Source organism: Myiozetetes cayanensis, unplaced genomic scaffold (genome assembly GCF_022539395.1).
Source record: "Myiozetetes cayanensis isolate MyiCay16 unplaced genomic scaffold, myiCay2020 scf54, whole genome shotgun sequence".
Lineage (NCBI taxonomy): Eukaryota > Metazoa > Chordata > Aves > Passeriformes > Tyrannidae > Myiozetetes > Myiozetetes cayanensis.
This window is the reverse complement of record NW_026087787.1, coordinates 77472-99668: the sequence shown is the minus strand read 5'-3', so window position 1 is coordinate 99668 and position 22197 is coordinate 77472. Positions and strand designations below refer to the sequence as shown.

The 22197-nt window shown below is 48.6% G+C and overlaps 4 protein-coding genes across 6 annotated transcripts in view; 2 read left to right on the top strand and 2 right to left on the bottom strand.

The window, feature by feature from the left end:
• The window catches only part of SPPL2B (signal peptide peptidase like 2B), a 29587-nt gene extending 28025 nt beyond the window's left edge, over positions 1 to 1562 (bottom strand). For 2 of the 3 annotated variants that reach the window (XM_050334469.1, XM_050334471.1), the window contains exon 1: positions 1444 to 1562. In XM_050334469.1, the coding sequence (XP_050190426.1) occupies positions 1444 to 1491 (48 nt within the window). In that variant the 5' untranslated portion in view covers positions 1492 to 1562. Of the gene's footprint in view, positions 1 to 864; positions 1061 to 1443 lie in introns of those variants that run through there. The other variant, XM_050334470.1, reaches the window with a different exon arrangement.
• A 35-nt stretch (positions 1563 to 1597) lies between these two features.
• LSM7 (LSM7 homolog, U6 small nuclear RNA and mRNA degradation associated) lies at positions 1598 to 5756 on the top strand. Its single transcript, XM_050334487.1, has 4 exons — positions 1598 to 1694; positions 2001 to 2091; positions 3280 to 3351; positions 4706 to 5756. The coding sequence occupies exons 1-4, from the start codon at positions 1644 to 1646 to the stop codon at positions 4846 to 4848; spliced, it is 357 nt and encodes a 118-aa protein (XP_050190444.1). The 5' UTR covers positions 1598 to 1643; the 3' UTR covers positions 4849 to 5756.
• A 138-nt stretch (positions 5757 to 5894) lies between these two features.
• On the top strand, positions 5895 to 10382 carry LOC126650036 (kelch-like protein 24). Its single transcript, XM_050334486.1, has 3 exons — positions 5895 to 8463; positions 9210 to 9621; positions 9844 to 10382. The coding sequence occupies exons 1-3, from the start codon at positions 7542 to 7544 to the stop codon at positions 10154 to 10156; spliced, it is 1647 nt and encodes a 548-aa protein (XP_050190443.1). The 5' UTR covers positions 5895 to 7541; the 3' UTR covers positions 10157 to 10382.
• A 2107-nt stretch (positions 10383 to 12489) lies between these two features.
• On the bottom strand, positions 12490 to 21986 carry LOC126650034 (ceramide synthase 4-like). The gene is made up of 10 exons (XM_050334484.1): positions 21808 to 21986; positions 20303 to 20420; positions 18277 to 18395; positions 16996 to 17053; positions 16402 to 16452; positions 15595 to 15687; positions 14919 to 15047; positions 14265 to 14371; positions 13544 to 13688; positions 12490 to 12567 (listed from the first exon to the last, which is right to left on the bottom strand). Exons 1-10 carry the CDS (start codon positions 21972 to 21974, stop codon positions 12490 to 12492), a joined length of 1065 nt encoding a protein of 354 aa, XP_050190441.1. The 5' UTR covers positions 21975 to 21986.
• Positions 21987 to 22197: the final 211 nt, after the last annotated feature.

The following is a 22197-nucleotide window of genomic DNA, read 5'->3' as shown; positions in this document are numbered from 1 at the left end:
ACAGCCCTTACCATCGGTCACAGGGGTATCACGACAGGAGTGCAGTAGAGCGCTGCTCTCTGCCTCAGGCTGAGGGGGATGTGCTACCCAAAACCATCCCAGCAAATGCAAGCACAAGAGATGCAGAAGTACTGCACAAAATGAGGTATTCAGACAAATTTTAAACGAGCCAGCTTGGCTAACAGAAACATACTGGCAGCATACGGAACATTAATTTTTCACTGCAGCAGCAGGACTGTTTCAGCACCCTGGCCAGTCTGCCCAAGCTTGCTCAAGCATGTTAACACTACCACTGCACAAACACACCAAACGCTTACAGAAAGGAATGTGCTGCAATGCGTGGAGCTGAAGGCAAGATCTCCAAGTGCCCACCAGTGGACTATCTCACTTGCTGTCCTTCTGCACTGCCACGTGCTCACATTCTCCAAAATGATGGATCAAAATGACTCCATCTCAGTCTTTGACCCATTCTTGCATTTTATTAATTTGTGGGGCCTATGCTGGCACTACCAGTCCACACAAAGCATCAAGGGAGATGACAAAATGCACAGGGGAATAAGAAAGGGATGACCAGAAAAAGATGATGAAGGGAAAAAAGGGACGATGCAGAAATAAAGAAGTTAGCTGATAACCAGACCACACTGTAACTAAAGATCACTTACAAAGAATCAGTATGCAGACAGACACAGAAGAGGGAAAAATTAGACTGCTATGTTAAGATGTTACACTGATAATACTCAAGAAGATATAGTACCCTCCAAAATACCTAATAAAGATTTAAGAAGTCTAAACGACACGTTAAATGATACTTCAACATGTTCTAGAACACAAAACAGTAGAATTTAAAACACAAAAGTTACATACCATTTAATACAATAGCTAAATATCCACTCTCTCCTGTATCAGGTTTACATGCTTAGCTCATCACACCCTTAAAATTTTATCCTTCAAACCTAATTAATATTGAAGTAATGAGAACGTAAGACTCAGGTCAGACTACAGGGTCAGCAGAAATCCCCCTTCTTCTCTGCTGGTGCTTCCTCAGAGCGAGCCTGTCAGTCGGGACGAGCCCAGATCCGTCCCTGCGGCTGGACTGGGCTGCGCTCCCCTCCCGGGGCTGCTGGGCCGGGCCCACGGGGACCCGAGGTTTAAAGAACTACGAGAAGTACGCTGTTAACCACGGAGAGAAGAAAAAAGTCCCAGCCAAGCCCAAAGACGCGGATCTGTAAACGCCGCCAGACTGCGGCGGGCCGGGCCCGCAGCCCTCGCTCCGCCGCCCTCCTGCGGCCCCGGGCCCGCCCCGGCGGCTGCGGCACCTCCGGGCGAGCCCGGACACAGCCCCGGCACGGCACGGACAGTCCGCACAGCCCGCCCGGGCCCGCCCGAGCCCGCGGCCGCTCCCGCCCTCGGCCGGGGAGCGCCCGGCGCGGCGCAGCCACTGACCTGCGGCAGGAGGTGCAGGAGCAGCCAGAGGCGGAGCGGGGCCGCCATGCCGGGCCGCTGCCGCTTTGTTCCGACCTGGCCCGGCCCGGGCCCTTCCGCACCGGGTCCTCAGAGCCCGCCCCGGACGTCCCGCCCCGCCAGCCCGGGCCGCCAACGGGCTCCGCCGGGGCGGAACGTCACTTCTGGCGGCGCCGGATGAAATGGCGAGCGGCGGCGGCGGCGGCGGCGGTGGCGGCGCGGGGAAGATGGCGGTGAGGGCGGCGTGCGCAGGGGCGAGTTCGGGGCTTTGCCATACCATACCATGCCATGCCATATCGTGCCATACCATACCATACCATATCGTACCGTGCCGTGCGGTGCTGTGCCGTACCGTAGCGATCCGTGCCGTGCCGTGCTGTATCGTGTCGATCCATGCGGTGCTGTGCCGTGCCGTATCGATCCGTGCCGTGCCCGCACCCCCGCCCTGCCCTCCCGCCCCAGCGGCACCCGCCGCAGCAGCGCCCCGGGGCTGTGTGTCCCCGGGCAGGGCTTTAACCGCGCTTGTGCCTCTGCCGTAGGACAAGGAGAAGAAGAAGAAGGAGAGCATCTTGGACCTCTCCAAGTACATCGACAAGACCATCCGGGTGAAGTTCCAGGGCGGGAGAGAAGGTGAGCCCGGCGCGTGGCTGCAGCTCGGAGCTGCGTTGCCTTTCCCCTCGCCCTGTGCCTGCCCCGCGCCCGGCTCTGCGCTCCGGAGAGCTCCTGAGAGCTCACGCTGCTGCCCTTCGAGGAAGGAGAGGGATAGCGGGTGCTTTTATTCATTGCTGTTTGCAGTTACCGCTGGGAAGCTTTTCTCCTTTAACTTTTCCATTGATCTCCTGGCTGTACTTTTATCTCTGTGCCTCATCGGTGCATCTCTTCTTTTATCGGTTGTCTTGAACTGCCTTGTTTTGGCAGGATTTTTGCATTGCAAGGGCACACTTAAAGAAGCAAAGAAACGTTTATGGTTGTAATGATCAATACAGCTGTCTTGCCTTTCAGTCTTGCCTTTCATCCCTGAACATGCTAAACGTGCCCGGAGTTCATGGTTCAGTATATGTCGCCGTATCTCTGTTGTCCCTTGCTGTGCAGCTGGGAAGTACAACCCATGCAGCTGTCAGTGCTACCCCCAGGCACTTGTTTGTCTGAGCTAACCCTTGCTCCGTTTTTAAACCCCACTGGGACCTGATGCTTATAAGGGTTTGGAAGTTACTTGGACTTCTTACTGATAAGTGTATTTTTAAAAATGGAAGATCACTCTGTGTAGTTTTGTGATTTATTTGGTGACCAGTGTTGTAGAGTCATGATCTGCTTTAGAACAAAGTGCTGGTCTGTCTGCAGTGCCTTCCTGTGAGGCAGTGCTTACGCTAAAGAGATAATGTGCTGGGAGGGCATCTGGAAGAGGAAAGCACTTAAAATGTTACGGTCTTGCTTAATTTTTTATCATAAACCTTCATTAAGGATATTTATTTGATTTTGGGGTTGCTTTTTTTTTCCTTCATGTGACTTGTATTGATTTGTTATGCAGAAGTATTCTTAAAATGCCCCTGAAATGGGCTGAAAACAAAAATTTTAGTGTCTCAAAGAGCATTTTGAAGAATCAATTGAAGAGTCTAAGTTTCAGCTGGCACAACACAGACCAGGTTCTGTGCACTTAACCATTGCTATAGAGGGCACTCTTTAGTATCTCTGGTCTCATTTGCCTTGACTGAAGGAGGGAACAGTGCTGCAGAATGGAATGTACCTTTTGTGAAGTCTTGAGTTACCGTATACCTGGTTTTGGTCTCTAATAATCATTTTCTGTGTGGTCTTCAATAGCAAGTGGTGTGTTGAAAGGATTTGACCCTCTTCTGAATCTTGTGCTGGATGGTACCATTGAGTATATGCGAGGTAAGTAATATGCAATCTGTGGAAAGCTTCCCTTCCTGAGTGATTTGTTTTTTAACAGAAATCTTATGGCTCTGTGAGTGAATAAGCAGAAACTGCAACTTGGCATCACCCAAACTCTGCAGCATGTTCAGGATAACTACATTGTAAAGAAAGGGATGACAGGTCTGTGGAACCTGGTGAGATGGACCCGAGGGAATTGGCTGATGCAGTTGCCAAGCCACTCTGCGACATTTGAAAAGTCATGGCAGTGAGGTGAAGTTCCAGGTGATGGGAAAGAGAAACTTTGCACCCATTTTTCAAAAGGATAGAAAGGAGGAGCCTGGGAACTACTGACCCATCAGCCTCACTTTGTGCCTGGGAAGATCATGGAGCAAATCCTCCCGGGAGCTCTGCTAAGGCACGTGGAAGACAGGGAGGTGATTCGAGTCATCCAGCACAGCTTCACCAAGGGCAAGTCCTGCCTAACCCAGCAACCTCCTGGGATGGAGTGACTCCATCAGTGGACAAGGGAAGGGCTATGGATGTCATTTATCTGCACTTCTGTAAAGCCTTTGACACGGTCCCCAAACATCCTTCTCTCTAAACTGAAGATAGATGGATTACCCTGTGGTTGAACATCCTTGGTAGTCCTTGACTGACCTCCTGTGTAGTTGTCTCGTTTTCAGCTCTTGTCCTCTAAAACTTGAGTAAAGCACTGTGTCTCTCTCCTCAAACAAAATGTATCAGTTGATGGGGCAGTGCTTTTGAAGAGTATTCTTGCCTGCTTTCAAGGTAACACCTGAAGCTTTGGATTTGCTCTTAAAAGGGAGTTTTAAAAGATGTGTAGTGCATTTTTATTGGCTATAGTGACATGTCACAGGCAGTAGGACTGGGTAATGTGTGTTTGTCTGTCCTGATCCACAGCCCTGTTGGGCCCAGTCTGAGAATGGACCGGTGTTCTCCATCCCTAATGTGTTCTGAAGTCAGGATCTCTTTCTGATTTGCATTGATCTCCAAATGTTTATCTAAAATGATATTTGAAATGGGACCAGGAGCTTTTTTTAATCACTTGCATGTATGCTATTGGTTGGATGAATGAAAGGGCCTTTGAATACTTTAATAAATGCATTCTGCTTTTTTGTTGTGTACAAAGCAAAGTTCTTTACTACTCACTGTGGTGTGTACTGCTTTGAAAATTAGTAAATCAGTAACTTCTTGAAGCCATCAGATACTACTGCTGCATGAGCCTCATAGTCCATGTGTTCAATGCAGAGACACCTGGAAAAAGCATGTATGTCTGTGCCTTTTGAAGCTGATGGAATTTGGTTTCCTTTTCTTAGTTCTGCTGTTGTAACTGTGGATCTTTGCTTTTCAGATCCGGATGATCAATTCAAATTAACAGAAGACACACGTCAGCTGGGACTCGTGGTGTGCAGAGGGACTTCTGTGGTTCTTATTTGTCCACAGGATGGAATGGAAGCTATTCCAAACCCTTTCATTCAGCAACAAGATGGTTAATGCTTTCTTTGGATTGTCTCTGAAGACTTCAAGGGTGCAAGTCATTGGAGAAAACTATCAGTGTGTGAGAAGCTTCCTGTTTTGGGGAGGCTGTCTGAATGTGTATTTGTTAGTGTGAAGAAACAGTCAGCTTTTGTTTTTGTGGCTTTCCATAAATGATGTGAGGATGGGGTATGCAAGAATTAAGTTCTGGTTTCCCCCACCAGCCCCAAATGAGTGTGTAACTACATTGTTTAGAGCTGACAGGAGAGAACAAATTGTCATGAATTGTCTGAAACCCTCTTGATCTTGTGAGTTTTGAAAAAACCCCATAAAATTAGTTAAAAATGCCCGAAATATTGGTTATATTTTTAAATACATCAAATTGTATTTAATCTAAATTAAAACCTGAATACATCAAAACACTTTTTTCTTCCTCTTAGATATCAGTACTCAGCTGGGAAGCACTGTGTTGTATTCTTCCTGCTGTTGAGTTCAGTCTCTTTAGTGCAGGGAATTACCTTCCTTGTTTAGTGCTGTGTTACCACCTTGGCAGGGGATGTGGCCAAGAAGGTCTTTTCCAGCACTTGTTCCAGATCTGGTGCACTGTGATCTGTGTGTCAGCTGGCTCACACATTCCTACAGAAGGACTGGACTAAACTGTGGGATGATTGTTGGTTGAGTAACTTGAACCTTATAGAAGTATCTGTTTGATACTTGGAATTTTAGGGGAAGAATATTTAAAATTCTGATGTTCAGTTGTAGGCAGTGCTGGAAATACTGCATATTTTTATATTGTAGCTATCCACTTATGGTTCTGCTTGTTATAACTTGATTTGTAAGTAAACATTTTTATTTCTTTTATACTGCAGAAAATGCAAGATTTGAGGAGTTTTGAGTGAATAAATACAAATGAATCTGTTTCTAAATGTCTGTTTTTCAGTCTGTAAAAGTGCACTTCAGCTGGCATTACAGTTCTCCAGCCATAAATCTAAATGACATTTGTTCAGGAGGTGCATAAACACAGCAGAATCAGGAGGGACCAGAGCAGCAGCCATGCTCCACTCAGGCAGGAAATCGATGGGAAGGGCCTGAGAGCATCTGGTCCCTCTTCTGAGGACACTTGTGCATCTCTGTCAGGCATTTTAAAGACTGCCCACTCAAGGGTTTGTGCCTGCAGGCTGTGTGTGACCTCCTGCCACCTGCTTGTCCTGAGGACCCTTTATGAGGAGGCTGTGGCAGAGTCAGTTGTTTTGGTGGCAGCAGCGGTTTTGCTCCTGAGAGGTTGTCAAGAACACGTGCCAAGGACAGGTGTCATTGACTGTTATTTTGGCCACAGCACTGCTCCCATTCAGAGCCTTTCCTGGGCCAGCTCCAAAATGGGTGGGAACCTGACATAAATTCCAGTTCAGTGAATCTGACTTTTCCAGGAGGCTCTGAAACCAGGGACCAGGTGTCGTGTGTGGCATACTGCCTGTATGAACTTGGGTTCTGCTGGTTTTTAATCTCCTGGAGGCTCATTCTTTGGCTCACAGAACTGTCTGGAGAGTAGTGCTCCTCACAACATAACTTTCTAATGCTGCAAAACTTGTTCATGCAATAGCACAGTTCAAAAGAGAGTCCTTATTTAGAGAGGTAGGATCAAAATCTGCTCTCCATCAGTGTGAGCAGGGCCTTGAACTGTCCTTCTAAGTGGGAGAGAGATTTCTGGATGTTGAAGCCAGTGACATGCACTAGCTCTGCACTGAGTGTAGCAGTAGAGACAGACCTGCTGAGGCTCTCAGGAGGGAATTCTGGGCTCTCAGGGTAGAGAGATCTGCCTGGAGTCATGGGGCAGGGGTGTAAACTGGAGAGGTGCATGTTTCCAGCATTTCCTGCTCAGTTGAGAGGTTGCTTCATTGCAAGCTGCATGGCTCTCTTTGTAGTGCAGACTTTGAGGGTATGTTTGGGAGTCAAGTACCTGCAAAGAAGAACATGAAAATGATAGGGGACAGACATTTTAGCAAGGCCTGTTGTGATAGGACAAGGGGTAATGGTTTAAGCTAAAAGGGGGGTGATGCAGACTAGAAGACATTTTTTACACATGGCAAATGCCTCCACTTACCTTTGGAAAAATTTGCTATGGCATCAGTGAGCTGTTGCTTGTCCCACCTTTGTGTTTGTTTAGTGCATTCAGATTGAGGATGGCTAAATGTGAAGCTGTCTGGGTTTGAATGGGGGCTCCTTCCCTTCCTCTCTTACTAAAGTATAAAGTTAAATACATAGCAAAAACTGCAGTCACTCTGGAATTTGACATTAAACTTCAACTGATGAAAGGTGTGGTAATCGTTGCTTTTTTCCAAATGGATTCAGTGTTTCTGTACAACTTCCTGATATTTACTCAGTGCTTAGGAAGCTTGTGGTTGTTTCTCCTGTGTTCTCCAGGTTCTTTGCTTGGCTGACAGCCCCCTGCTTCGCTATGGTCTTACCTGGTGAAGTGAGATGCCAGTCAAATCTGTGTTTTTGGGTTATACAGCTGTTCTGCTATTGCTGTTCTGAAAGCAGCAGGAAAGACTGAAGAGCAAAGCAGGAGAGTAGAAAACATTCTATTTTTAGGGGAAGATTGGCTTATCTCATATTTATTCTAGCTAGGGGGATAGTGTTTCCAGAGACCTCAGATAAGTAAGGGCCACATAAAGACTGAGTTAATTTTAACTGCCTGGCAGTCCACAAGCATGGAGTCTTCACAGGAGCCACAGGAGCTGGGACCTGGGACAGAAATGATTGCAGACACAGTTCTTGAGGTTGGAGAGAGACTGTTTCAGGTCAGCCGCAGGGTGCTTTCCGTGCACAGTCGGTACTTTGAAGCCATGTTTTTTGGAGGGGCAAGAGAGAGCTCTGAGCAGCACATAGTGATCAAAGGGATCGATGCAGTGCCTTTTCAGGCACTACTTGAGTTCACTCGCACAGCCCAAGTGCTTATAGGTCAAGAAAATGTGACCAGTTTGCTGGAAACAGCTGATTTTTTCCAGTTTGACAGGGTGAAACTGTTGTGTGAGAAATTTCTGGAGAGAGAGCTGCATGTTTCCAACTGCCTGGGCCTGATGACCTACTCACAGCAATTTGCCTTTACAGAGCTGTACGAGTCTGCTATGAATGTGGCTGTCACTCACTGGGGGGATGTGATGTGCCAGGAGGAATTTAAGGCACTACCCAAAGAAATGCTGATGCAGCTCCTAAGAAGCGATGACCTCTTCGTTTCACGAGAAGATGTGGTTTTTGACAGTGTTATGAGGTGGATAACGGAGGACCCAGCAACGAGAGAGGAAGAATTTCTGGATTTGGTGGGAGAAGTCAGGGTCGCTTTTCTGAGTTTGTCTTTCCTTGATCTCTTGGTGAAACGCAGCAAGCACCGTGGAGAGGCAGATATCTTTTCCAGACTAATAAAGAAGTTAGACAGCTGTCCTCCACCCAGCTGGCAAAATCCGAAACTCTGTCCCTATGCTGGTCGGAGCTATGACACCTTGTATGTCCTGGGAGGAAAGCATGACAAGGAACAGCAAGAATTATTTCTCTTTCAACCTAAAACAGGGACCTGGCAGGCTTGTTCTCCGCTGCAGCGCCGGAACCTCACCCAGTACGCAGTGGCAGCAGTAGGTAACTCACAGAGAGGGGAGGCTGAGCAAAGGCAAACAGCAGTTAGAGAGTCCCTGCTGCAGGGAGTGCAGCTGCTGCTGTAAAACTGCTGTGCTCAGCATTGCTGAAGCCTCATTCCTATTGGTGTTCGTATTTGCTCAAAGAATGGTTTTGTTTTCCTTAGTCCTGGGAGAATGCTAGACAAGGCTGAATATTTCTTTTCATGTAGCAGAAACTATGGAGTCTGTTGAGCTCCTTACATTGGCTTTATCTGCAGTGAGTCTAAGGACTTGACTTTAGGAGTGTTATTTTTTTGGCCCTGTCTTTTGTGGTGGTTTTGACAAATGTCAGGCAACTTCTGATTTACAGTTGCCATTAAGTTAAACTGATCCATGGATGTTAGGAAATCTCTATGCTTGGAGATGAATTCCAAGGCAGTTCAATACCATGGCTTCCTATTTTATGTTAGTGATAGTCTCATTTCAGGTGGGAGTTTGGAAATGAGATACCCAGAGGTTCTTTCCAACCAGTGTTTCCTTGATTCTGTTCAAGAGTGGGAGCAGGCTTGGAAGGAATCCCTGCATCCCATGGGCCCAGTGTATCTGTGGGGATGAGGAATCAAATACTGCAAACTGATTGATAGAGCAGTGATTTTCTCTGCTCATTTTGCACCTCACCACTACAGCCCAGGAAGAAATGAGGACCCAGCTTTCAGGAGTGATTTTTAGCTTTCATGTGACTGATGCTTTTCTCTGCTCTCTTTCCAGGGAGCTTCGTTTTTGTGACAGGAGGGTATTTCCGGGATGAGTTTGTGTGGTACAGTGTGGATTGGGTGCTCATCTACAATTGCTTGGACAACAGGTGGCTGGAAGGGCCAGCCATGAAGAAGTCCCGCAACAGCCACTGTGCAGTGGGAGCAGGGCTCTACCTGTACGTGCTTGGAGGGAGCACCGACGAGGGGATAATCCCAGCAGTGGAGCGCATGCCTTTGGTGGAATCAGAGTGGGAAAGCATGAGTCCTATGGCCCAGCCTGTGGAGAGGGGTGATGCAGTCAGTGTGGGAACCAGGATCTATGTGGTCTGTGGCCTGGATGAGAACGGACATGTATATGATGGAGTGCAAAGGCTGAACACAGAGACGGACAGCTGGGATGTCATCTCCTTCTCCCCCCTTCCAAGGTAAGAGAGAATATTCTGGGACCTGGCAGAAGAAGAAAGGTTCTAGTGTTGGTCCTGCTTCAAGAAGAGGTTGGACAGTAGAAATCCAGAAGTCCTGTCCCTGCAACACTTCTGTGATTCTCTGTTTAAATGGGACTCTTCATTTGAGGACCACGATCACACTGAATATTTCAGGGGCCAGATCTTTCTGCTGATTCTGATCAAGAGTTTCTTCCCTCCCAGGTATGACCTCTGCATCACGTCCCTGAACGGGGCTCTGTACACCATAGGAGGGGGAGCTTTTCGATTTGATGTGGAGACCGATGAATGGACCCAGGTGAACGAGGAGTGCTTGACCCAGAAGTTCTTCATGGGCTGCAGCACTGTGAATGGACGAATTTATCTCCTTGGCCAGAGGAAGGGGAACAGTGCCCTGCCCACTGTGGTCCTCTTTGACCCCTACGTCGATGTGTGCCAGGTCATTGATACCAAACTCCCTTGCCCCCTTCCTATTCGCGGCTGTGTCTCTGTGCGAAGATTCGATACGTGGGCATGAGCAATGCCACATCCACCATAATCAAAAAGTCATCTGCTTTACAGCTGAAGGGAGTTAGATTGCCTGGGAAATTTTTTAATTTTGAAAATAGATTTGTTCTTTTGTAACTTCATCATTTTTTTCTACAAATGAACTTGAAGCAAAAGCCGGTGAAAACTTCATGTCTGCACAAAGGCTGCAAGTCATTATTGAAAATGGTACATAAACTCCTCAGGGTTGTTGCTAAATAAAGGGCTGCTCTGACCTTGAACCTCTGTGGCTCTCTGTCCTTTGAACAGCGGGAAGAGACAGGAAAGTCACTGCATCAGTGTTAGAAAATATTGTAGGATTTAAATAATAAATGTGTGTTAGGGGAATCTTCAACAGGATTATGAGCTCATAGTGATTTAGGATGGAGCAAAAAAAACCCCCCAAACAACTATTGTAGTCAAACCATAGCCAATCAATATCAGTACCATTTTAGCCTGAAATAAGCAAATTTCACAGGTTATGTAATTGTGGCTAAAATTACCTTTATTCTAGGCTGGAGAGCACCACAGCAGGAGGGAGGCTATTCTGGATCTATGCATTCAGGTATGTGGTAACAAACATTTGTACATTGGGGCACTTAAGAGACTTGCTTCAGTTTGCTTAGTCCTTGTTGGATTAATTGCTGCACAGACTCAGAACAAAAATCTCCATCCCAGAGCACTGAAATGAGGGTGCAAGGAGCAGGGACCTGCATGTAGCTGTACCTAAAGACTCTGTGGGTTTGCTGGGCAGGATTATGGGCTTAGAGCAGTGTGGGATTGATCTCCAAGGGTGCTCAGGCTTCCCGAGGATGGGGAGGTTGAGACAATGATGTCACAACGTCTGTTTGGCTGACTGAGAAGGGGAGATTGCAACAGCACCGACCTGGGTGCTGCGCTGCCCCTGTTACTGCCATCTGTGCTGGCAGAGTGTTCTCAGGTGTGTTCTCTGTGCCCAGGGGTCGGCTGTGGCCTGGAGGCCGTGTAAGGCTTTTAAAAGCTTTGATTCTCGTATATCATTTGAAGCTTTAAAAGAAAGCCTTGTACTCAGTGGACAAGGTGAAATAACTCCTGGGCAAACACACCAGGGTTTCCTGCAGGGTCTCGTGCCTCCAGCAAAGTGCAGCTCTTGGGGTGAGGTGACATCCTGCTCAGGGCTGGTGCCCCACAGAATGGTGCCTGCCTGCCTTCCAGCACTGCCTGCTGCAGACCTGACCTCCAGAGTCCTTCAGGGGAAAGCTGGTTCAGCATCTCAGTTATGTGATCTTAGACCTCCAGCTAGGTTCAAAGAAGATTCTCCTACTGACATAAGTTCTGATGTTCTAAAAACCTCCTGCATCATGCAAAATATACATAAACCAAGCTTTTTGGTTTAGGTGTAATTAATTAAGGTGTAATCTTACATTAACTTTAAATTTTATGTTCTACTATAAATTCTGAAAATCAAATTAGATGCAATAAATTGCAAGGTGAAGCATCATCCAACCCCTAAACTATCCTGTTAAAATGTTAGTGTTGTAATGCTCCTATTGTCCAATTTTGGAAATGAAATCTTAACAAAATTAATACATACATATGGAAAGTTTCTATCTATTATTTATAATTATAATTTCTGGTAGAAAAATGGACATTTGGAAGAGTTTCAGTTCCTTTCAATTTCAGGAGCCTTCTTCCTGAGCAGACATTCAAGTAGCAACGTGTTTTAGGCCCACGAGCTAATTTGTATAATTCATACAGCAAACACAGCTTCTATCAGTTGTCCAGGCTTTATTTGCAGAAATGGTTTATCCCAGAGCCTGACCATTTTATGCTACAGAAGTGAAAACTTATTTACCACTTAAGCCAATGCCTTTCATGTGCAAGTCCTTTCATAAGGTGGCTGGAGACGATGCCACTGTTTGTTTTCTGAAATTGCAAATACTTTAAATCCTCCACAGTTGAAATTTGTTCCCTCATGAATTTTTGGGGAAGACTTTGAGATAAGTGCAGATAGGTGTCATAACTTCAGCAGCTCGTTCAATCCCTTTTCTCTTTTCAGACTGAGACTTTGGCTGGCAAACCCTTTCTTTTTCCAACATGAAGGATCATAGAGTAGTAGTGAAAGAATGGCCCCAACAAGAGAATTGTAGAAAATATCTCCTGAAGTGACTTAACTGCCTATAAAGATGATGAAGAAATTCACCTCCACCTAGAACAGTGGATGCTGCCTCAGGCAGACTGTGGTGAAGCCTCTGAGAGCCTGTCTGGCCTCTCCCCCAGCTTCTGTTCAGCCTTCCTGCACTCCAGAGTCTGCCTGGCTCCTGGTGGTTTGCAGCAAGCCCTGTGTTATTCTTGGTTCTTTGCTGGATCCTCTGCCTCGCTCCTGTCACTCTCTTCAGTGTCACTTCTGGCATCTTGCCTTTTCTGAAGAAAAAAAAGTCAGCTGAAATGAGCTGCAAAACTTTTATCACGGTATATATGATATACATATCTCATATATAGAGAGGTGGATAAGAGAGGACTAGTCCTGTTTTCATTCACAGCCCTGAGGGGTTAGCTTGGCAGCTAAAATGATAATAAGAGGTGTGATCATGTCCTTAAAGCCAGTGCTGCAACTGTCCCTGTGTTGGGAGATTGACTCAGGCTCCCAGAGGTTAACTTAGTTATGGTTTCACCTAACTTTTGAATGCTTTTTTTTGGTCACCTTAATAATGTTCTTGTAATGTGACCTTTTGAAAATAAGTTAGTACTTATTCTACATATAGTTATTCTGTATATTTTCCTGTGCAATTTATTACTGTTGAAGCTGGGAAAGTCAGCACATATTTGTCCAGTGAGTGTATGGACTGGGCTCCTTGTTTTGCAACTCTCTACAACCTCAATGAGCATATCCTCCATCATTTCCTCAGAAAAACTGCTTTTTAGTGTAATTTAGCTTTGATAAAGGGGTAATTCAAGGTAAACTGAAGGCATAACACCAATACTGTGGGGTTTTTTTTTGCTGGCCACAGATCCCCAAAGCTTTCATAGATCTTCTCAGATGCTCCCACGGTGTCATCTGCTTACTGCAGCAAGCCAGGCCAGGGAGCTGCCCCCTCTGATGACAACATTTCTCCCAGTGATCTCTAAACAAGCTCTGGCATGCATCAAGAGCCTGTGGAAGGCACCCAAAACTCAGAGATGCAAATACACAGAGTGCTATCTACCAGGCTTACCTGGTTGCTCCTTTCTTACTCCACTTCGGACATACCAACAGATTCTTGTTCTCCCAAACCACACACTGAGAAGCTGTTGGGCAGTCCCATTTCTCCCACTCCTTCCCTGCAGGCAGGCAGGAAACCTGGACCCCGTGGTCTCTCATGAGTGGTGGTGGCACGAAGGAGACAAAGACTTTTCATACCTCACCACGGAGGATGACAGTGAAGATCATCTGGATGATCAGATAGGACCAGAAAATGTGTAACAACTGCAGGACCACCAGGAAAGCATTTATCAGGCAGCTTACAGGGAACAATGGAAGTTTGGTCACAAAGTAATAGTATACACTGTGGGAAAGAGGGAGAAGCAAATCAGAAGACACAAGACTAAAGCAGGCCAAGTGTCTTCACACTTACAGGGGTCAAATACCTTTCTGGGAAATGACTTGGCTGGTGTGTCCCCAAGGCAGAGCTGAGCTGTGCCAGGACTGAACCACCAGGCTTCACACTCTGCCCAGCTCCCTCAAAGCACGTCCCACATCCCAGAGAACCCACAGAAGCTCACAATTAAAATCACCAGTGATGTGATAAGGCTTTGCAGATAGGCCAGTTATCAGAAACCTACAATGCTCCTCAGGTGAGAGGCAGTCCCTGCCTAGGAGAGATAGTGAGAGTGTGGGAATGGAGGGGTAAAGGCTGTGGCTCTAGATTAATTGAGGTAATTAATTAATATAATGAATTCATTAAGTTAAAGCCCTATTGGTTTTTCTTCTCTTGGGTTCCTCTGTTCCAGTTGAGTTAATCTTTGAACTTACCTATTGTTTCCCATTCTTTGCCTTTCCTCCTCTCAGCATGGAGGGTCACCTCTGTAGGAGCTCACAGCGCACAACACCCATGTTCAGAAACCAGCAAAACAGAACTTACATTAACGGGAAAACGACAAGCCGGGAGATGATGAAAACCACCGCAAAAGCCATGAAAACGACTTCACAGACCCGCTGCCATTTCAGGTAATGAAGCATCTTGGCAAGCTGTAAAGAAACATTGCTGGGTGTCCCTTGTGCCTGTGTTCTCCTCCTCAGGGCTGAGGGATTTCCCACATCCTGCAAGGGCGACCAGGCTTGTGGGGATGTGTCCCAGTCCCTTTGCATCCAGTTTATTTTCCTCAGGAGCAGAAGGTTTGGTACTTCCTAAGTGTGCTTGCACTAAATACCCGTGTCCCACTCGTGGGGCACCACATCAACATGTGAACATGTGCACAGTTCCCAGGGCTGCCCACAGACACGAGCACAGCCTTGAGACTGGGAGAGCAACTTTTTACAGGGACAACAGTTTAAATAAAAGAGGAGAGATTTAGATTAGATGAGAGGAAGAAATTCTTCACTCACAGGGTGGTGAGAGGGTGGGTTGCCCAGAGAAGGTGTGGCTGCCCCATCCCTGGGGCAGGTTGGATGGGGCTTAGAGCACCCTGGTTTAGCAGAGGTGTCCCTGCCCGTGGCAGGGGTTTGGAATGAGATGGGCTTTAAGGTCCCTTGCAACTCAAACCATTCTGTGGTTCTGTGTGAGTGTTTAACTCACCTCTAAAATATAATCGGAGGCATCATGGACCAGCATGACTATCATCCCAAACCGGATCATATTGGCACAGTAGGAGACAGAGATCAGAGTGATGGTGGTAATGTGGTGGATGATCTGTTCCTTAAAGTCCTGCCATGAGAAGGGAGATTGTCAGCCTTTGACCTGGCAGCACCTGTTCCTGCATGCTGCTTCCTCCACAAAGCATCTGTGCTCCCACTGTACTACAGCTCTGAGCAGTCTCCACTGCAGATCAAGGTGAGGGCAAGGTTGGATGCTGGGTACAGGAGGTCACCTCATCCCATGCTGCACATGCATTTACAGGACCCTCATCAGAGCAGCCCAGGCCCCTCCCATCAGCAGACACGGCCCTCTAGTGCAGGCAGCCCCTGAGAGCAGAGCTGGGAAGGGCTGTGGTGCCACATCCACACAGTGTCTGTCCTCTGGCCAGGTGTGGGGACACCCCCGTGTCAGCCCCCAGCCCCTCCCCAGCCAAAGAGGCAGGGAGGCCACACCATGCACGGGCAGGGCCCAGTGCAGTGGTGGGATCCGAGTGCTGGAGGGGCTCACGTGCTCAAGGGTCTTCCCAGCAGCACATGTGCCTTCCCCTTTGCAGCCCTGGGCAGCTGACAGCAGGAGGGGACAGACTCGTGGTTGTGGCTGTGCTGCTGTCACTCACCTTCCTCTTCACATCGAAGGGCAGGGTGGCCACGAGTGAGCAGTAGAAGGAGAGCTCCAGGAGGTAGAACCAGCCCAGCGCGGGTGGGAGAGGCTGCAAGGTAAGCAACAGGCAGCATGATGGCCCTGTCTAGCCCTGGGGGACAGGAGAGGAGAAGGGTCTTCCTGGGCAAAGCCCCTTCATTCAACCTGCATTTGGGACAGCAGGGCTTGGTCATGCCTAAATTTTCCTGTTCCCAGTGACTGAACCATTTGCTGATGCACTGACAGGCAGGCCCAAAACCAGGACCAGCCTGGCCAACCTGCAGAGGGACTGAGAGCATCTGGGGTCTCCCCTCTTCAGGGGCTCAGAAACCTCATCTCCATCCCTGCTTTGAGACATCAGATGTCCTGACCACCTGGTCCCTTTTGTGCCCACACACAGAGCCACTTCCAGTCAGGCTTGGGTGACAAAGAAACTCATGAGAAGTGGTGTCTGCTCAGGGCAGAGCTCCCCATGCTCACATGGAGCACCTGTGAGGAGCTTGTCAAGCTGTCCTGGTGTGTGATGTGAGGATGAGTGATGAGAGGGGTGTTGAAAGAGAACAGGTGGATGTAAGGAGTTATAAGGATAAAGCTTTTCACCATGAGGTTGTGCTGTCTTCATGCTTGAATGTTTTCAAAACTCAACTGGAACAAACCTGGGGTAACCTGGTGTAACCTGGTGTGATCCCACAGCTGAGAGCTGTGAGCAGGAGGTTGGGCAAGAAACCTCTTTATCCCCCTTCCAGTATGAATTAGCCTGTGATTCCATGTACTTGCTGCTCACCTGTTGTGGAAATTTCAACCAGCACGTGGTGTGGTCCCAAAACCAGGGCTTCTGTTCAGAGAGAAGGCAGCAGTAAGAAACCATAGCCTTTTAATGATGTGATGAGCACGGGAAGAAATACTGCAAGAACTCGTGCCCATGCTAAATCCAGTCTGGCTCTGAGCTTTGGAGAAAGTGGTTGGCAAAATGCATTTGTCATTAGTGAATGCACAGGATGGCACACAAAGAGTCTTGATAAGGAGTGGACAGCAGGCAGAGCCAGGGCAGGGTCTGCTCTTGTCTGAGAGGCAGGAGCTGTGTGGGGGGATGTGTGGCAAAGCACTTGCACAAGGATCTAAGACAAGGAGAGCATGGTAACACCACTGACATCACTGACACCCAGCCAGGCCCACCAAGGGAAAGGGGAACTGTTATGCTGGATCAGGATTAGGGATCGTTCTGCTCCCTGAATACCCCTGAATTTGTCCTTCTTTGTCTCTGGCCACGTAGTCATGGCCACACATTGTCTTGGGGTGGGACCATCAGCATCATTAGCAATGAACAAGGTACCCTTGCAAGGTGTCACTTCACAGCACCACCTGCTCACATACTTACATTATACAGAAGAGCCAGTCCAGAGAAGAATGAGGTAAAATAGAATGTGAATCTCCAGCTAAAACACAAAACAAGGAATTAAGACCTCCTCCAGAGTTGGAATAGCGGTCCAGGCTGTGCCCAGGATGCCCACAGGGGAACCTATGCTTGTTTGGACAGGAATTTGCAGAATCTCAGCTCCATTGGCACAGCAAGCATGTGTTGTAGGGCAACAAGGTACTCACAGCCCACCCAGGCTCTGCTGTGGTCCTCACTGTGCCCAGATTCTCTGTGCACTCCACCAGTGTTAAAGAGGACGCAGCAAGACTACCAAGCTGCCTCTCCCTGTCACCTTCTGTTGTGTGGGTGTTTGTAGATCACCTATGCTTATACACCCCAGCCTGTGGAAGGCACCTAATTTTTCCCAGTGATGGCACAGGAGTATTGGGGTTTTATCACTTTCCTCAGACATGCTGCATGTGGAGCACTGAACAAGTTCTCAGGGGGAGAATATTTTTGAAAAAGCAAAGTAACAGGATTCAAGCACTGAGTATTTTATTTTTCAGAAGGGGAAGGAGAGCAGATCTCTTACTTGATGGGGGTCTTTGTGTTCATACATCATTAAACCTCAAGGTGAGAACCAGCGATAACCTGATTCTTTTGATCAAGACACTTAGTGACTCCTCTCTCCATCCTGACTCCATGTGCTGCTGAGATAAGCAGGAAGATTTCATGTAGGAGAGCAAACAGCTTGAGGAAAAAGAATGAAGATTTTGGTGCTTTCTGGTGTTTTTCAGGTTTTGCCTCCCTCTGTTGATGGCTTGCATTGCCTACTAACTGCACTTCATGGATTTATTTTATGCCCAATGATCCATGCTGGCAATATCTTAAAATGCTAATTTTGTATCAGGATCATCTTGAAAAGAAGTGAATGCATTTTGAAAATGGCTAGAGTGCTCAAAATCCCTCCAGCACTGAGATTTCAACCTGTTCTCTATCAAGGCCACTAGACTCTGTTGAGGAAACTTTAACTTTTAAAGGTAAAGGAAGGGAAGGGAGGGGAGGGAGGGGAGGAAGGAAGGGAGGGAGGGAGGGAGGGAGGGAGGAAAGAAGGAAGGGAGGGAGGGAGGAAGGGCGAAGCTGGCAGTGCTGCAGGGAGGGGACAGAGGCTCTGCTGGCAGCCACAGCTGGCAGCAGGTTCCCCTGGGAGCATGTTTTGGGTAAGGACAGGGCAGAGGGTGGTGATGATGTGCAGACCTGTTGGAGGCCTCCATCACTCAAAGCCTCCACTGACCCACCTACCTGGCCTCACAGAACTTCTTGCTCAGCCTGGGCTGGTCCTGAGCCCGCCGGTGCCGAAACCAGGTCTGCACCTCTTTGATGGGCAGGTCACTTTGCTTGGCCAGTGAAATCAGGTCCTCCTGGAAAACAGAGCAGGGAGGCAGGACTGAGCCTTCTGGAGGCTGCTGGTCCCTGTGTGAGGGGAAGAGCTGTGCTCCCACAGGCTGCCCAGCCGCCTTTCCCCAAAGAACACCTTTCTTTGGAAAAAAATCCTATCAATTCTATTTGCGTTTGTGAACTCCCAGATGATTTGTGGCCATTTTTAACTCAATTCAGGCATATCTAAATGCAGGTTCAGAAATAAGCACAGCCTCTCCCTGGTTAAATTTTAGCAGCTCTACGCAGTGGGATACAATGTCTGGTTATAAAAGTCTAAATACGTTTTTCTCCACTTCTGATACAATTTTGACTTATGATTATCAGCTACAGATAACAAACATGAAGATAAAAAAAGTTTCAGCCTGTGATGATAAAGAAACAAGCACATAATTCATTCAATAATGTCAGCAAAACCATCCAGCTGTTGGAGAGTCTGCACAGTCACAGGCTCAAAGACATCACTTTCAACATCCTCATTTTCTACGTGAATTCCAAATAACACTACATGGACATAAGATTTATAAATTGTGATTAAAATGAATGTAAATATGAGCTCATGAGCATTTTTTAATTATTCTGGCAAAGCTTCATACAGATTTAAGTAAAAAATTATTTTTAAAATCCATGCATCAGTGTGAGTCAGGATCCAGGCTCAGAGAGTGGTGGTGAGTGGAGCTAAATCCAGCTGGGGGCTGGTGACCAGTGGTGTTCCTCAGGGCTCAGTTTTGGGCCAACCCTGTTTAATATCTTCATAGATGATCTGGAAGAGGAGATCAAGGGCACCTTCAGTCAGTTCACAGATGACACTGAGCTGGATGGGAGTGCTGATCTGCTGGAGGGCAGGAAGGCTCCAGAGAGGCAACTGGACAGGCTGGATTGATGGGCCAAGGCCAGTGGTGTGAGGGTCAACAAGGCAAAGCACTGGGTCCTACCCTGGGGTCACAAGAACCCCATGGAATGCTCCAGGTTTGGGGCAGAGTGGCTGCAAAACTGTGCAACAGAGAAGGGGCTGGGGGTGCTGGTCAGTGGAGGCTGAACATGAGCCCAGGTGTGCCCAGGTGGCCAAGGAGGTCACTGGCACCCAGCCTGTACCAGCCACAGTGTGGCCAGCAGGACCAGGGCAGTGACTGTCCCCCTGTGCTGGCACTGCTGACACCTCACCTCAAAACCTGGGGTCAGTTTTGGGGCTTCTCATGACCAGAAAGACATTGAGGGGCTGGAGCGTGTCCAGAGGAGGGAACGGAGCTGGGGAAGGGTCTGGAGCACCAGGAGTGGCTGTGGGGGCTCAGCCTGGAGAAAAGGAGGCTCAGGGGGAACTTTCTCACTTTCTACAACTCCCTGACAGGAGAGTAGAACAAGATGAAATGGCCTCAAATTGGGCCAGAGGAGGTTTAGATTGGAATTACCTCAAGCCAAGGCTGTCCAAGACAGTGGCAGAGACACCATCACTGAAGGGATTGAAAAGATGTGTAGATGCAGTACTTGGGGACATGGTGGCCTTGGCAGTGCTGGGTTAATGGTTGGACTTGATGATCTCAGCTTTTCAAACCTAAATGATTCTGTGATTCTGGAGGACTTGCAGCTCTGCTAAAAATAATCAGCCTTAATAGACTGTACCCAAAGGGGTGATGGCTCCCTCCTTGCCAGAGCCAGCAGCTCTCACAGCACCTGTGTTTGACACACAGCAGGTCAGGACATGCTGGGATTGCAGCAGTTGGACACACTGGAAGGTGCTGGAATATCTGTTCATATCTCTCCTTCCCTGGAAGGGTGGTGAGCACTAACTATCTTGCCTGTGAGGCAGGTTTGGATGGCCTGGGGTACCTGGACAGAAAGAGGGTATTGCTTGCCTGGGCTCTGGGGACAGTGGGACACTGGGGCCACTCACCTCCTTTGGGGTTCTGCCCAGCAGAACGTAGAAGCCTTCCAGCGTGGCGTTGGTCTGGACTTTGGGCCTCCGCTTGTCCCTCACACCCAACCCCCTGCCCAAGGGCAGAGCCACAGTTCTGCAAGAGGAGAGTTCAGGCAGAAAAGCACCTGTGTGCCCCCACTGGGAGCCAGGGTCAGCCAGCAGCAAGGTGCTGCTGTTCTGTGCATGGATGTACTGCCCCAGGGCCAGCACTGCCCCAGAGCTCACACAGCCAGCTCTGCACACACAGCCCTGGGGACCCAGCACTGCCCCAGAGCACATGCACAGCCCAGTGCCTCTGTCAGGTCAGTGCTCGTTCTTCAGACAGACACAGTGGCACCAAAACAAAGGTGAGGGATGCTGACTGTGCAGTGGAGACAACAGTGACCACTGCTAAGTAAGCAATAACTCATTCTGCCGAGGCCCCCAGACACAGAGCATGTCTCTGTGTTGTGTGCATGCTGGTCCCCTTTACAGCATTCCAGAGCAGTCCAGACTATGCCACAAAGCCAGTCTGCAAGTGCCCCTGAGTGTCCCACGTGCTCTGTGCCCAGGGTACCTGCCCACTGCCTGCAGGAGCCAAGGACACAACATGTGGGGATATGCTGGTTCCTGCAGGAGAGATCTGCTGGGAGGCACTGCTTTCTAAATCACCTTGTTTCTAGGAAGTCAGGCAAGTGCAACAGGCCTTTGCTTCTTTGAGGGAAGACCTGATGACACTGGAATTAATTCTGGCTCTTCCTACAGCTGGTGTCTGCCACATCTTCTCACACAGCTGCACACTGCAGGCAGGAGCCAGCGCTCGGGGGAGATGTGCTGAGACAGCTTCCTGGCATGAGCCATGTGGACCTGCCTCATTTCCACACATGAATTCTGGGGAGATGCCAGCTGACCCTCAGACTCCCCTGGGGTGGAGTGCCCACAGTGGGACACTGAAGGGCATCACCTCTGGTGGAACTGGGGTCCTCTGGTGCTGGGAGGAAGAAGCAGAGCAGAGCTGGGCAAGGAGTGGTGTGAGCAAAGTGGTCCCACAGCGAGTTCTAGGAGCCATGGTCACCCCCTGCTCCAGCCTCTGTTCTGGGGTGGGGGTCTCACACAGCACCCTCTAGGATCAGGTTGAACCCTGGCTCAGCTGGGGGCTCCCAACACCAGTAAATCCCTTATCTGTGTTGCAAGCTTCCACTTGTCTCTCTCCAGGGGGACTCTCCACCCACAGCTCAGGTGTGACTGAGTGATGGACTTGTCTTTTCACATCTGCTGGTACAGGTTATAGCACAGGTACAGGAGAGTGAGGGCAGGCCAAAGGGCTGCCACACAAATACCATATGCCATGAAAACAGAGGTTCAGCATTCCTGGGGAAAAGCCCCTGTACACTTTGTACTGTAGTGGCTGGGAGGCAGGTAAGGATTATCCTGGAGCAACCCTGCAAGACACTGGACAGTGTCTTGAACAGCACAGGAGAAACCAGAGGTGCTGCACTCACCTTTCAAAGAGGCATCGGACAAAGATCAACAGCAGAGCACCAGGGATGCAGAGCAGGAGGTCCTGAGGCTGTGGGTAGTGGATGTCTGCAGACTCCTTCAAGTCCTCCCAGGTGGCTCCAGGTGGCAGCCAGAATTCATGGTGCCAGAACCCCTCCGACACCCCCATCCTGGTCAAGATGTTGGGCACAGAAAGCAGAGGCTGCCTGCAGCAAGCAGGTAGCAGCAAGGCATAAAGCTCACAGCTAAATCAGGATTCCCAGCTCAACAGCTCGTCCCCCTCTGTCCCCACCTCCTACTCAATTCCACGGGTATGACAGACTAGGGTGAAACAGCATCACTTGTTCTGACCTGCCTGTGAGCCTGGAGGTGGGGTAAGATGTCCTAGTACA

Bases quoted from the DNA above. Each gene is read 5' to 3' on its own strand.
- LSM7 (XM_050334487.1), top strand. From the start codon at position 1,644: ATGGCGAGCGGCGGCGGCGGCGGCGGCGGTGGCGGCGCGGGGAAGATG. The intron at 2,092-3,279 runs GTGAGCCCGGCG...GGTCTTCAATAG, and splicing joins GTTCCAGGGCGGGAGAGAAG to CAAGTGGTGTGTTGAAAGGA. The intron at 3,352-4,705 runs GTAAGTAATATG...TTTGCTTTTCAG, and splicing joins TACCATTGAGTATATGCGAG to ATCCGGATGATCAATTCAAA.
- LOC126650036 (XM_050334486.1), top strand. From the start codon at position 7,542: ATGGAGTCTTCACAGGAGCCACAGGAGCTGGGACCTGGGACAGAAATG. The intron at 8,464-9,209 runs GTAACTCACAGA...CTCTCTTTCCAG, and splicing joins GTACGCAGTGGCAGCAGTAG to GGAGCTTCGTTTTTGTGACA. The intron at 9,622-9,843 runs GTAAGAGAGAAT...CTTCCCTCCCAG, and splicing joins TCCTTCTCCCCCCTTCCAAG to GTATGACCTCTGCATCACGT.
- LOC126650034 (XM_050334484.1), bottom strand. From the start codon at position 21,974: ATGGGGGTGTCGGAGGGGTTCTGGCACCATGAATTCTGGCTGCCACCT. The intron at 15,688-16,401 runs GTGAGCAGCAAG...CTTACCTTGCAG, and splicing joins GGTTGAAATTTCCACAACAG to CCTCTCCCACCCGCGCTGGG. The intron at 13,689-14,264 runs GTAAGTTCTGTT...TCTTTCCCACAG, and splicing joins CTTGTCGTTTTCCCGTTAAT to TGTATACTATTACTTTGTGA.